Source organism: Eurypyga helias, unplaced genomic scaffold (assembly GCF_000690775.1).
Source record: "Eurypyga helias isolate BGI_N326 unplaced genomic scaffold, ASM69077v1 scaffold83, whole genome shotgun sequence".
NCBI lineage: Eukaryota > Metazoa > Chordata > Aves > Eurypygiformes > Eurypygidae > Eurypyga > Eurypyga helias.
In genome coordinates this window covers 9016-24908 of record NW_010241718.1, presented here as the reverse complement: position 1 = coordinate 24908, position 15893 = coordinate 9016, and the positions used below count along the sequence as shown (strand labels likewise).

General features: G+C 35.7%; 1 protein-coding gene across 1 annotated transcript in view; it reads left to right on the top strand.

Moving 5' to 3' along the window:
* Positions 1-15893, top strand: part of LOC104507513 (CUB and sushi domain-containing protein 1-like) — a gene marked incomplete at both ends in the record, with an annotated part of 113400 nt that overhangs the window by 92873 nt on the left and 4634 nt on the right. The window contains 3 exons of the mRNA XM_010148827.1: positions 666-735; positions 2887-3003; positions 6961-7170. Coding sequence (XP_010147129.1) covers positions 666-735; positions 2887-3003; positions 6961-7170 — 397 coding nt within the window. The remainder of the gene's footprint in view (positions 1-665; positions 736-2886; positions 3004-6960; positions 7171-15893) is intronic.

Below are 15893 nucleotides of genomic sequence, written 5' to 3'. Positions count from 1 at the left end.
CTAGCTACCACATGACTGCCTAGTTCTTGTGACATATTTTAAAAATAGGCAGAGTAAATTAAACATGACAGCTACGTAAAGAGGCATTTGTACTTTCATAGCTGTCTGCAAAGATGCTGCATGTATGAAGTGGGTCAAGTTGTGATGCCGTGTGAGAGTTCAGGGCCTGCTGTTAATTGTGGATGACTGTCTTGGCATGGTCCATGTCCATACCATCTGTAGCAAGCAGATGTGGAACATAATTCCTCTCTGTGTCTGTGCTGTTCATTCAGAGAAATAGTTGATTCACTCCAGATTGCAGCCTGAAAATGAACTAATATGCTTACACTGTGCATAAGAACTCTGTAATTGAAGTTTGACCATATGAATGCGTGTAGTCTGCTGCTTGTGTTTTGTAAGCAGCCTTATAATTCAGCTACAAATGTGAAGAGGTTTTGAAGTTATCAAAGGAAGGGTGTTTTAGAACATTTATCCAGTAGAAAAATTGAACATAAACCCTGAAGTATTTGGAAATAGAGTTTAAGAGATTAATAAAAGTAATTATATAGTTGGTTGATATAAAAATGACAAAAATAAGATGATACAGGAGGTCTTCTCTAGCTCTGCCTTCCTGGAAAATCCCATAATGAGTATCTCTAATCTAGTATTTTGCCCTTTCCAAACAGGGCCGTTCTCATATTTCTTGTATGCCAGGAACAGTTCGACGCTGGAACTATCCATCTCCTCTCTGCATTGGTATGGATACTTACTTGTTTTCAGTGTGTTCTGAGCATCAGTCAGAAGAAACTCCTGGCTTTGTCATGCCTATTGTTCCTTCATTTAATTCTATTTCATTCAAAAATTTTTGATTTTTCCATTTGTTTCTATAAAATACAGAAGAATTACAATAATATTTTTTCTTTGTATATGTTGTATGTGCTATTTTAAAAAAGAAAATAATGTGAGAGTGGGGAAAGGAGGAAACCCAGATGTATACCATTGTTTAGCTTGTCCTGAATAGCCTGCTTTAAGTCAGGCTGAATCTTCTTCAGAAGGGAGGGGAAGTTAACACACTCATTTTGTAGCATGCTTAGCTTGGAAAACCTTCTCAAGAACATGACAGGTCATGCAGTGAGCCTAGAAGACTTCTCAAAGAAGCAGGTAGTCTGTCTGCAATGGAGAGCAGTTCTGAAGCCAAGCCTTCAGGGGTGGTAGAATGAAAAAGAGTTTTAGAGATCCAAAAAAAGACTGACTCTTTTAATCTGAGAAAGCCGTTAAATCATGCCGAGTTCAAAAGCAAAGCTAAAAAGAGTTTTCCTTTTAATCACACTAAGACCTTACCCAACAGATCTGAGTTTAACCTGTGGAGATAATAATCTTGTTCTGATGTATTATTTCTTGATTAAACACAGTTTAAGAGAGTCAAGATTCTGGTGTCTTTCTGCATGTTTCTTTCAAGAAAAAAGTAGGAATGGAGGGGAGAGGAGCACAGCTCCATCATAACGTTCTGTCACTTCAGCTTTGAAATTCATTCTTCAGTGAATGCTTTTAACTTTAATAGTCATCAAAAGCTGTTCCTTTTAGCTTCATATAAAAGAGGGATTTAAAAGATTGGGATAATATTGAGCAATATTAATGTGAAATGATTTTAAAGATTTTGTCAAGTTGGGCCTATATATTTTCTTTTACTGTCAACTTCCACAGAAACAGTCAATTCTGATTAATATTAAAGCAGTGCAGTTCCTTCAAATCAATTTTAAAAATGGAAAATTTATTTAGGAAAGATTATTTTTGAGGGTTTGTTCAGTTTTTTTTGTGTAATCTTACATTTCACCTTGTGTATTAAATATAGTTCCTATTTGTAAACAGTGTGTGCTAACTGATTTTTCTTGGTTGTTGTTTTGGTGTGGGTTTTTTTTTTTTCTTTCTTTTTCTGTCCCTTTAGTTCATTAGATTTTGCTCTCCTGGAAGCTAAAATAATCTCAACAAAACAAACAAACCCTTAAAACATGACACACCTCCTCCACTGCTTCTAACCAAAGTCTTGATTTTTCTATAAACACAACCCAAAATCTGTTCTTTTCAATAAATAATGCTTTTAACGTTGCAAGGAGGTAGAGATATTTGAGAAATTTGAGACTGATTTCTTAGCTCTTCAGTAGAGTTCCTCCTAATTTGTTTAAATTTCTTGTGTAGTCTACCTAGTAGATTATTTTCATTTTTTCAGTACAATTATCACAACGCTGGAGACTTTCAAAAGCCGCCTGGACTTATTCCTGTGTGATCTACTCTAGGTGATCCTGCTCTGGCAGCGGGGTTGGACTAGATGATCTCTAGAGGTCCCTTCCAACCCCTACCACTCTGTGATTCTGTGAATACCTGCCATGAAGACTCATTGGCTTTAAAGTAATGATTACTCAAATAATAAATATAAATTATGGGATTTTAATTTAACACACAGATAGTAAGGAAATTGTAAGAATTCTGTTACGTGGCGAGTCTATCCTCATCCTGAATTTAAGAACAAACTGTGGTGTGTTTGCTTTTATACTCAAATGTGATTTTAGCTATATTAATTAGTAGATCTGCAGCTGCATTCTGTATCCGTGCCGAACATAGCATCAGACATTTTTAACCATAATTGGCAACTTGAGACAATGGAACTTTATGTGCAACTATACTTTTGCAGTAAGACCACAGGAAACATATTGCATTAAGTAAGCAGTTTGCTCTAACTCAGAATATTTTTCTTTTTTTTTTTCATGAGGAATGTTTTCACTGTGATAAATATCACTACTTGGGCATCTTGGGCTAAAAAAGAAAACCCGTTTTTGAATTAACCATATGCCAAATATTAAGAAATAGTATTAATAAAAGATACAGTGACTTTCTTTTTATTTTTAATAGCTAAATGTGGTGGAACGCTGACAAACATGGGTGGTGTGATCCTGAGCCCAGGTTTTCCTGGAAATTACCCTAGTAACTTAGATTGTACATGGAAAATTTTATTGCCTATTGGATATGGTAAGTAAACTTTCATTGGAAGAGCAATTATTTATAATAATCAGATTTATATATATATAAGAATATTCTAATTTCCAGTATGAAATCCAATGAACATATTATGATCACTTTACATAATTATGTGTTATCTTTTGATTTGAAAATGATTGGCAATTTAAAAATATGTCTTTGTCAAAGCAGCTTATGATTTGTGAAACTTAGTCTGTCTCAGAAACAGACTTTGGAGAAAATGAAATCTGCTGAATGTAGATATGTCAGATGAAATAGATAATGTAGTTCCAAATTAATTAGTGGTCTTCTCTTTAATGTCCTTTCACTGTCTTCCCAACTGATTTTCTAACAGTATTTCTTATGTTCCCTGCAAATGGACGAACCTTCATATGAATTTGGTTAAAAATATTTTAAAACTGTATTACAAAATCCAGATAACAGTTGCCAACTTAGAAACTTTCTAGGTTTGCATTAAAACAAGTGTCATACAGAAAATATCTTCACAAATAAATAATAATTAGCTTGAGGAGATAATAATGTATAATAAGAGAAATTTTTGTATTAAAATATACTACTTAGGGTGTATTTTACTAAGTTAATTTATAGAAATACTATGCTATTTTGAATATTACCCTTTATCAGTGCCTACCTCGTAAAACTGATCCACCATAGTTATGGATAGCCTTAGTAACCTTAGATATCTGTGTCTCCTTAGGACAACCAAAGGCAGGACATCCTTGGCTAATTTTGACATTCTACAGCTATATTTGCAGAAAATACCAATGATAAGCTACTCTTCTAGAGTGATACCATCATATATTACTACAATACTGCCTTTTAAAAACATTCCTTCATATTTCTCAAAGTTGCTCTCTTTTTTTTAAGCCTTCCATGTAGACAGTGTTTCATGAATTAATTACACAAGTGTCATGTATCCTATTATCATCCCTCTCACTTGTCAGAAAGTCTCCCGTAGTGCTAATCCCATAAATAGAAAAGATTTTGGCTTTGTTTAGCAAGGGATTTAACAAGTACAAGGTGTTCATACCATTAACCTATCATTTCTTTCAAAAACACAACAAGAGGACATTTTTTTATCATTGAGTTGCTACAGGTATCTTTTTCCTCAGTCTTTGTCAAATAATCCACAGATGATGTCTTTATACCAGGTTTAAACATTGTGATTGATGTGATATTTCACAGAGAACTTCCACTGCAAAATCTTGGATATTATATTATTTTATTTAAAAGTATAAGGTTGTCTACATAAGAGCTGTTTTTCTTCATTCATGCTATTTTATGAAAATAAATATATGAAATCACTGAATATAGACATTTTTTCAAAAAATTATTAATTTTCCGGTATTTTTTGGAAACATTTGAATGTGTTATTGAATGAGTTAGAGATTAGCATTGTGTACAGAAACTGAACAAGAGGACACTCATGAACACGTAATGATTGATACAAATGCCACTGAAAGAAATAACCTCACAATGACTTAATCCCTCAGTAAGTATTCCTTTATTTCCACCCATTTATTCAAATTTTGTATCTGAATGAAGTGGATGATATTATTGACTTCGTGCAAGCACACAAGTGTGCTTAAACAAAGTGATAATAAAATTGTGGGAGCTAAATGTGTCTCAAAGTGTAGTGCTCTCTTCAATACACGAAAATAGACTGATTGAGAAAAGACACTACTAAAATCCAAACATTTTAAATAGTTGGACAGTACATCTTGTCAAGTGAGTTGCAATGATTTTACAGTGATTTCGGGTAGCTGTTAATTGATTAACATTTGTAAAAAGATATTAACTCAGCTTGGAATTCTTTAGTCTATTCAAGTGAGAGAGGAAGTCCTGTTGAGATTGGAGCAGGAAGTAGTGTAATTATGGTTTGATTGGATAATGATTTATTTTCTGTAGATTTATTTTCATCTTTATTTGTATAATTTTATGTAAGAAATTATTGAGTATAGAAAACGTTTTCTTTGACATATCAAATTGACAATTGTAAGTTGTATAAACTTAGAGTTAAGGCTTAAGTGACACATACAGTGTATTCTCTAATTGAAATTAACGTACTTGATAACCTTCAGAAAAAAAATATGTTTGAGTTTGTGCTTAAAATTTGTCTATTTTATTTAATTTTTTTTTAAGTTTCTGGTATATCTACTTTTTACTTTTAAAATACAAAGCTTTTTTATAGTCAATATTTACAACTACCTGTATAAATTCTTTCTCATTAATTAAATAGGAGTGATTCAATTTTATAGGTACTCCATGGCTCATAGATTATTTCAGAACAGTAGGGTACTTTTACTTAAATACCTAAACACTGATTTTTGGTCTAATTACATATGTCAAATTCAATTATCAGTCACTTTATCAACTTAAGTATAATATTAAGTGGCTGTGCAATTCTTTAGAATTTCTGTGCTGTTGACATCTGGTCTCTGGTGGGTATCACTAATTGCTGGTACTGAAGTCAAGATGTTTCCAAGCTGTTTTGTCTTACCTCATCTTAAATCCTGAGAGCATTGTAAAATTAATGACTTCACTTAAGTCAGACTAACCGTATCAGACTTCATACAAGAGATGGCTGATACTGAGGCATCTGTATGTTCTGTATATGCCTCTCTATTGATAGTATTGGAATAAGTTTTCTTATTCAGCAGCTGAAATAATTGGTTTTTTATATCTCTCATCTGCATAGGTCAGAGAAGGTATTAGAGCTAAATATACCATATTCTCATGAGTGATCTGTAACAATCAGTTTATTTGGTAGCTGTTTTTCCTGTAGAAAAAATATCCCTCTCATACCAGTGATTAGATATCAAACCACAGAGACAGAGAAACAAGCTATAGAGCAAGACTGAATCAATGACTTACCCTGGTGATTAATCGATTAGGTACTCTTCTGGAATGAAGATTATGTCTCTACTGCTAAACAAGAATGTCAGAGAGTTAGGACATTAGATATGTCACACTGCTTTGTTGGCTTATTCAGTCGCTCTGTTTTATTCTATTCCAGCTGGTTCTTCATACTCTACCAGAGCAAGGTTAGACCCAAACTGTGTGGTTGCAAGTTACTTGGTACTACCTGGTTTATGAATCAGGGGTTCATCCCCCAGCCCGCTTTTGAGAATAATTTGAGAAGCTTGAATTCCAAGTCCTTAGTCCACATGAAGTTGTGCCAGAACTTAAAACTGGCTCTTCCCATGACATTATGCTTATACTTGCAACTGTTCAGAATTTTGGAAGTTATATCTTTGTTGTTTATTTTGTGAGAAAGGCCTGGTTCAGTCACCTGATTTCCCAAAAGGAGAATGTGGTAAAAGATCCTGAGTAAGCACTTGTCACCGGTCTGGATTTCAGCGCATCTTACAGTGCTGCAGACAGGGTAGAATGGCTTTAAAGACACACTGGCCCAAGCTAGGAGGAAGAGAAGGCAAATGTAGGTTACCTGAGTCAGGAAAACTGTGGCAGAGTAGATATTTGGAACTAGGTAGATAAATTTCTGCCTCTGAATGGTGGCTCTTAGTAACCTTTCTGGGTGCTGAGATCATCCTGAGCCTCTGTGAGGGCCCTGGCCCAGCTACAGCAATGATCTTTTGGCAGAGTTTTGGCCATGCCATGACACAGTAGCATTTGTGTAGTGCCTCTCCTTTGAGTGTTTCTGTTGCCTGGTTTAGGAGCCTGAGAAATATCTGATGTTTGACTTCCTTTTGTTGGTCCCTTCATGTGCAGTTACAATACTTATTGAGAACAAGAAAATTAGAAACTTCAACCCTTGCAGTACTCAGCAACTGTTTCCTTAATTTAAGCATGCCACTTTGAATGGTGAATAAAATACAGTGCCTATAACAATATAACAATAACATTTTTTTTTGTATTTGCATGCTGTAGCATTAAGCAACATCAGATATTAAAAATTATTTTTTTCTGTCTTTCTCAATGCTGCAGGTGTACACATTCAGTTTCTGAATTTCTCTACTGAAGCAAATCATGATTTCCTTGAAATTCAAAATGGGCCTTACCACACCAGCTCTATGATTGGCCAGTTTAGTGGAACGGAACTCCCATCACCCTTGCTAAGTACTACTCATGAAACACTTGTCCATTTTTACAGTGATCACTCAGAAAACCGGCAAGGCTTTAAGTTGACTTACCAAGGTAAGAAGGAACTAGCATAATGAACTTCATGGTTAAAAAGGAATTCAATTTTTTTTTTTTTTTTTTAATTTTAAAATATGTTAGCCGTATACTATATAAATTTGTTAAATCCGTGGATTGTTTACCCTGTAGGTTGAACTTTTTTCCAACTGAAATTGTGTGGAATTGGAATTTTTATTGTACTGATGTAAATAGCTGAGGATGATGTCATTTGCGAAAGGTGACATAGCTGATATCCCTTTCCATCCCATTAAGGTGTTCTGCTACTGGACAATACTGTTAATATTTACTGACGTTTTTCCAATTTATGTAATCTTGTTATACTTTATATAGTGAATGAGGATTTAAAAATATAGTATGAGTTATTTTAAATATTCAGGTGAAAATTTTTGTAATTCATATGTTATATTTTTGCAGTCTAGACTTAGGTGAAAATTGACAGGAAATGAAAAGATAACAGATAATGCACATTCTGTACCTGAATCTTCCAATACATCTATTCACTGTTTGAACATGTGAACTTTTTGTGGCTTTCTACTTGGCTTTTTTATTCATCTTCATTGTTTTGTGTTTGGTTTGGTGTTTTTTTGTTTGTTTGTTCATTTGTTTTTTCCCCCTCCATTAGTGACAATAAATCATCGTTAATTCGTGCATGTTTCTAAAATGCTAAAATAATTTTACTGAAAACTGTTGAGCCCCATTGCAGGATCTGAACAAGTTTACAGAAATTAATAACTTACTGAATTCTCATCTAACTGCAGTGAGGGAGATTCATGTCCCCTAATTCTAGGGTCTTAATTTAGATGAGTTGGTTATGTTTTCATATATATGTATATAAGCTTATATGTTTTTGTAAACATGTATATGTTCTGGGTTAATCCTGGTGGGCACTTAAGCATCACACAGCTTTTAATTCAATTTCCTTCTGCCCCTAGTGGGATAGGGGGAAGAAGAAAGGAATAATAAAAGCAAGACAGCTTAGAGTCCAAGATTGTTTAGTAAGTGAATGGTAAGGGGAAGAAGAGAGAAAAGAAGTGATGCAAATGCACTCACTCACCACCTCCCACAGGCAGACTGATGCATAGACAGTTACCAAGCAAAAGATGGATAACGTGCCTAAACTCCCTGTTTTCCCTTTTGATGCTGAGCATGATTTTATGGAATATCTGTTTGGTTAGTTCAGGTTATCTGACAGGTTCTGTCCCCTCCCAACATATTGCACACTCCCAACTTATTCACTGGCAGGACAGAGTGAGAAACAGAGATGACCTTGATGTTGCAAAAGCACTGTTCACCAGAATCCAGCACAAATGTAAAACACAGCATCATATGAGCTGCCATGAAAAAATTAATTCTATGGTAGCCAGGCCTGGTACAGTATTTATTTGCATGCACACATATATACAGCTATAGTTAACTCATATCTGTGTAGAAAATAGATAGAGAGAAAGATTCTGAGCACATGAATTGTGCTAATGCTTGTAAAGCCTGTGTACAATGGGGTCACATCATTATTGCCTGTGGAGTTTTTTTCTGTGACATAGAAGTAGAAAATACTCTCACAGCATCACACCTGCCTACTGTGATTTTCATTCTTAGCAGACAAGCTAGTTGTGATTGGACAAATGACTCTTTAGAATTTTATGGGAAGACAGAAAAGTGGAAATATTGCAGAAATGGAAAATAAATAAAATGCAAATCCATGTGGCTGCAGTGCTTTTTCTTTCTGTTCTAAATAGTGTGTTATTCCTTACTATAGCAAGCCCTTCCTTAATGGTATTGAGTTTTACAGGCTCAACTACATATGATTAACTCCTGACTGAAAGCATATTCTGTCATTACATAAATACTTAAAACTTAAGGATTTCATGGACTGTATAATAAATTCTTCTAGAGACGATGTTCCAGCTTGCTCAGCTTCTTTTAAAGAAAAGCATACATTCATATTTTAACGATCTGTAACAGTTTCAGCAGGGGGACAAAGAGGCAAGTTCAGTTTGCTTTTTAATCATCATAATACTTGGATTTTTGTATCTTTATCTTTTTTTTTTGTGTATCATATGGATCAAAATATATTCTATGATTTTGGCAAGGACAGTGGTGTTTGTTGATGTTTAAGGAAATCACAGTCCAGATGTCATAGATTTGAAGAAAAAAAAAGTATTTTGGCTGGTTCATGACACACTGCTTTTGATTTAGATCTACTCCAAACTCTTCCAATCATTGGTCAGTGCATATGTCTGTTTTCACTTAGAGCCCAGTACCTAAAGCCAGTGACAAAATTAGTAGTGCAGGACTATTGTGGTATTGGATGGGATGCAAATTACCTGTTGTTAACGATTAGATTTCTCCTTTAGAAAGGAGATAGGTTGTTGGCAATAGGTTGTTCACATCCAGAGTCACAATGTTGAATAACACTGAATATAGATCCCTATATATCTACAATGATAATGTGCTTACAGCCCAGAAAGCCAACCATATCCTTGGCTGTACCAAGAGAAGCATGGCCAACACGTCAAGGGGAGTGGTTCTCTCCCTCTACTCTGCTCTCATGAGACCACACCTGGAGTACTGCATCCAGCATTGGGGCTCCCAACTCCAGTTGGAGTGAGTCCAGAGGAGGCCACGAAGATGCTCAGAGAGCTGGAGCACCTCTCCTGTGGGGACAGGCTGAGAGAGTTGGGCTTGTTGAGCCTGCAGAAGAAGGCTCCCTGGAGATCTTACTGCTGCCTTTAATTACTTAAAGGGGGCATGAAGATGGGGAGAAACTTTGTAGTGGGGCCTGTTGCAGTAGGACAAGGGGTAACAGGTTTAAACTGAAAGAGGGTAGATGTAGACTAGATATATGGAAGACATTTTCTACAGCAATAGTGGTGAAACACTGGAACAGGTTGCCTGGAGAAGTGGTAGGTGCCCCATCCCCAGAAGCATTCAGGGTCAGGTTGGATGGATCTCTGGGTGTAGAATCATAGAATGGTTTAGGTTGGAAGGCACCTTAAAGATCATCTAGTTCCAACCCCCCTGCCATGGGCAGGGACACCTTCCACTAGACCAGGTTGCTCCAAGCCTCATCCAGCCTGGCCTTGAACACTTCCAGGGATGGGGCATCCACATCTTCTCTGGGCAACCTGTTCCAGTGCCTCACCACCCTCTCCAGGAAGAACTTCTTCCTGATATCTAATCTAAACCTCCCCACTTTCAATATAAACCCATTACTCCTTGTCCTATCACTATAGGCCCTTGTAAAAAGCCCCCCCAGCTTCCCTGCAGGCCCCTTCAGGTACTGCAATAAGGTATCTATTGCCACCATATCTAGTTGAAGATATCCCTTATCATCTGAAGGGACTTGGTCTAGGTGACCTTTAAAAGTCCCTTCCAACCTAAACTATTTTATGATTTAATGATATTATGGTTTTCTACACTCAGCCTGTCTCAGGCAAATTTATTTACTTTAATTTATTCCATATATTTGAACAATATCTGCTTTTCACTACAGACAGAAAGACTCTGTAATCTGTGCTACAGTCCATAGAACTAAAGCTGCAGGAAAATGTATTGCTATAATTTTTCTATCTTTTTATTTATTTTATTCATTTAGCCAATATTGATCGTTTCTCATTAAAGCAACTTAGTAGTATGCCTAGCAATGGGAAACTGAGCCTGGGGAATCATTCACATGATAGTCAAGTGTAGCTAAAAAGATTACATGCATGTTCAGAAGGTAAGCTGATTGCCATAACCCATTGTCTAAAAGTTAGATGAAATCTTTGGCTTACTGAAGCTAACAAGCAGTTGTGTCAATTGTTTCAGTCATACCACAATATTTCTTTTTATCTTTTTGCTTGTTACACGCAACTTTAATCAAGCATGATAAGATGCTGATAGAATTTAATTTGTCCGGTTTGCAGTTGCTGTTAAGATGCTAGCTTTCATAATTCAGAAATCTATTATATTAAAGCATAAAGTTTATTCCATAATTAGAAAAGTTTGTTGAATTAAGCTCATAATTTTCTTCTATTCTTCTGTTCCCCACTGTGTTCAGTAGGATTATTTTGTCTGGTCAGAAGTAAATGGGAATGTGATAAATAGGACACCATAAAAACCTAACTGATTTTTGTTTTGTTTTGTTTTGGTTCACTCAAACTCTCTTTTGTTAAAATCACTTGCTTTTTAGATAAATCGCTTGCTTTCTGCTTCTCCCAATTGCACCTTGTAAGCTGACAACAAAAGTGTTATCATGAATAACTCCTTGACAGTGTAAAATGTTATCTTATTTTTTGAATAGAGGACAAACAATGCACCTAAAACCAGAAAAATGTATTAAAAAATTTAATTAAGTGGACCTTATCATAAAATATTTTTAAGTGGCAATGTGTACTACACAAGATTGTGTGGTAGTATTCTTAGAATAAAAGAAAACTCTCAAATGTATTCATCATAGAAATTCAGAAACTTGTAGTATTCTGCAAATATTTATTAAAAAACAGAAAAAATATTGTTTTCAAAAATAACAATAATTTAATAAGAATCTTCTTTCTTTAGATATTACTTTAATAGTTATAATAGTAGATAGAAAAATCAGAACAAATAAGATATTGTTAAATTATATTTGTTGAATTCTATTTTTAAATAAAAAATTAAAGCTAGTATTTATTATCTTGTTTCTCAAAATATGTAGCTATAGGTGTATTTGAATTATCAATTGCATACACATTCATCCAGTTTTATTTTCCTTATGACTGAGAAGTAAAACAATTTTTCCAGTAAAGGCAACTCACACAGTTAATTTTTATGTAATACTCCCTCCTTATAAAGAGACTCCAGGGTGACTCATTCCTGAATAGTTTGGAGGAAACACAGTATTTCAGTCTGTGTATTAAAAAACAGATGGTTTTAAAACTTTAAAAAACAACCATATTACCCACTCAAATAAAAAGATGCTGGGAAAAAAAATGAATTATTTTACAAGCTACTTATTATTTATTGATTATTTTTTTCCTAATGTGGTAAGTTGCTAACATTGTCATATTCAATTTTTAAGTGGTTAGGATCTACCAGCTAAGCTCATGCCCCTGAACTTCCAATTGACTTACATTATCTCTTCCATCTACCTCCGTTTCTGTATTCTAAAAACAGATTTCGGACTTCTGTTCTTTAAAAATGAAATATCTTTAATGTGTTTATATTTCTTTAGATAGCATAAAATCCCTCTGTTGCATCTGAAATCCCAAAGTGCACTAGCCATTTCTGCTGCTAACATTTCTATATTGGTAATTCTTTCTAAGATTATCATGTTTTACAGCTTCCTATTGCTGTGCACAAGTTACTTGCTCAGCACCATTTAGAACATTTAGGAAATTGTACTGTCAATTCAAGTTATTAATAATCTAAGAACTTCTGAAACTATTGTGTTTCAGTGTATTCACCATTCCTCTGATGTACTCTGACAGAAAATACCAGTGGTTTACAATTAAGCAATGTTAATGACTGCTTTATTTTTCTTCTGTCATGGTTTAGGCCCAGACGACAACAAAAAACCACTCGGCTGCTTGCTCACTCCTCCCCCATGGTGGCATGGGGAGGAGAAAATAGAAGGCTTCTGGCTCAAGACAAGTTCATCGGGGAGGGATCACTCACCTGTTATGGTCATGGGCAAAACAGACTTGGCTTGGGGAAGAAAAATCAATCTAATTAGTTACCAATCAAATCAGAGTAGGACGATGAGAAAACAAAACAGATCTTAAAACCTTCCCCCCCTCCTCTATTTTCCAGGCTCAGATTTGCTCTACATTTCTCTAACTGCTCCCCACCAGCTGCACAGAGGGACAGGGAATGGGAATTTTCAGTTAGTCTACCACATGTTGTTTCCACTGCTTCCTCAACCTGAGGGGGAGAACTCCTGACATTTTTCCCCTTCATTCTCCAGGCTGGGGTCTCTCCCACAGGAGACAGTCCTCCATGAAGTTCTCTGACATAAGTCCTTCCCATGAGCTGCAGTTTCCTTCACAAACTGCTCCAGTGTGTCACCCCTTCTGCGTGGTGCATTCCTTCAGGAAGAGACTTCTCCAGCGTGGGCTTACCACAGACGCTTTGGGCACAGCTGCTTGTTCTCATGTGGGGTCCTCCATGGGCTGCAGGCAGGTCTCTGCTCCCCTGTGACCCTCCATGGCTGCAGGGCACAACCTGCCCTCTTGCTACAGGGGAACCTCTGCTCCGGCCCACCTCCACCCCTACTTTCTGCACTCACCTCCATATTTGCTTTCTTGTTTCTCTCACATCCCACTTCTTTCCCCTTCCACACCTCACTCCAGTGTTTCCACTTTCAGTGCTGGTTGTCTTTCAGTTTTCCCCTCTTAAATGGGTTAATCACAGAGGCACTGACTGGCTTGGCCATGGCCAGAGGTGAGTCCGACTTGGAGCCAGGGGAGCTTCTAGCCGCTTCTCACACGAGCCATCCCTGTGTCCCCTCCCCAGCTAAAAACCTCCCCCACATATATATATACTTGTATATAAAGTATATGTTGCTTTTTATAGTTGACTTTTCTGTTTCAATCCCACAGCTGTTGCCCTTGATAATTATCTTGTCTTCCAGATTGTCTCTGGAGTTTCCTACTTATTTTAATATTATACTTCTGGATTTCTTTCTCTTCCACTTAGTCAGCCTGCAGTTGCTGAAACTGTATTAAAAAAATAATTCTTCATCTCTCCAAAATGTTTCTCTTTCCTTCTCCTTTCTTTCCAGTTAAAAATTTTGTTTTCCTTTTAGTAAGTCAGACGTCAAATATGTCTTAGCCTGATTTGTGTGCATGACAAGACTTGCACTGTTGTGATGTCTGACTGTCATGCTTCTTGATATACTTCTGTCACACAATTTTGAAACCATTGGCCAATTTCAGTCAGATTTCACAGTTCCTGGAAGTGTTTGAAAAGCAATATTAGTAATGTGGATGAAAGAGTCCTGAAGTAGTGACCTTATTGAGAGGAAAGATGCAGTATTATTCCATAGATATCAATTCAGTTTGACTTGCTGGCTACCCAGCTGGAATATTTCTTATCACCATTTATTTTAATATACACTGTATTTTGCCTAACTGCTATTCATAGGATATAGACATGGGAGGGTGTTAAAATAAGAGAGGTTGGCACGAGTGTCATATACGACATAGGCAAAAGGAAGCATATCACATATAGAAAGCTAAGAATTTATTTTTAGTCTAATTAATGCTTGCATAGTGAAGTTAAACAAGTCAAATCACACAGAACAAAATAATAAGCAATGCAGTTGAAACTGTTATGCAAAAACTTCCTTCTATCTACCCCACATCTTTTGTTGTGATGGTGGTAGGTGGAGACTGAAGCAGAGTTTGGCTTTTGTTGGTCACCAGGGTCCAAGGGACCTCATTCTCAGGGGTATATATATATTTTAATATACATATATAATTCTGAAATAATATATTTTAATTGAAAAATACGTTAAAAACATTGTTTTTCTAATAATGAAATTAAATTGATACAGACTTTAGCAAAGATAAAATAGATAAAAAGAGTTGTAGTCACATTCACCAAACTCCTTCTAATAACTTAATAAGTGTGTTGCGTATTAAGAAGTGTCCACAAAACTGCATAGCTCTATCCTAATTTAACTTTTTTTTTTTTTAATTGGACTTAAATTTACATGAAAAAGGATTTAAGATTAAATTTGTCCTTTTATTGAATAGTACTAAGCTTGGTTCAATTCCAGGTCTGCTTTTCCATGAGTGAAAAATAAGTACCATTCCTACTTACTATTATACAAGTAGTCGTGGTATCAAGGTAGCAGATGGGTTTTTGCAAGGTAGACACCAGTCAAAAAATAAAAGGAGAATGTTAATAGGTATTGTTATTCAAGCAAACTTATATGTAATAAAAAATTACGATTTCTAGAGATGTTAGCATTTTGGGAAGAATAAGGCTTTTTGATAATCCCTCATGTCAGGGGAAAGCGAAGAATATGAATATTGTATAGAAAATGATAGAATTAATAATGCTATTTCTCAATTTTTCGACTGGCTTTCAGCAAACAGAAAAATACTTAAAAGAGTGAACCTTAATATAGCCTGGGATTGTCCTCTGAACACATTATTTTGGGGAGGAAGAAAAGTGTGTTCACACTGAGAATGGTAAAATGTTTGCTTCCTGTGCTTTCAGGGAGCTAGTGCTGCTTCTTAGGCACTACCCTATGAATTCTCACAGCACAGGATTTGAATATATAACGTAAATCACCTAGGTACTGTGTATTTCTGAATGCAGTAAAAAAGCTTTGTCTCCTTAGCAGAACCCAGGGAGGTTACAGCTCTCAGGACGATTACCCATCAACTCCTTGTTTTAGGCTCTGATATTCTCATGTTTTCTTATCACGTAAGCTTTCCAATTGCACTATGTAAGGAATAGTGGGTATTCCATGATGTTAAATATTGAGTTACTGAATTTGTGTGTGTTGTGAAACTTTGCGTTTCACTTGTGGCAAGAATGAACTTCATACTGATTACCTGTTGAACTATCTGAAGCAGTTAAATTTTATGAGATATTTTTTTAAATTATTTGTAAGATGAGAGGTCTTCAAAAGTGCCTGAATTTTAAGCAATCATCATTTAAGTTCAATTCATAGAATCATAGAATGGTTTGGGTTGGAAGGGACCTTAAAGGTCATCTAGTTCCACCCCCCCTGCCATGGGCAGGGACAC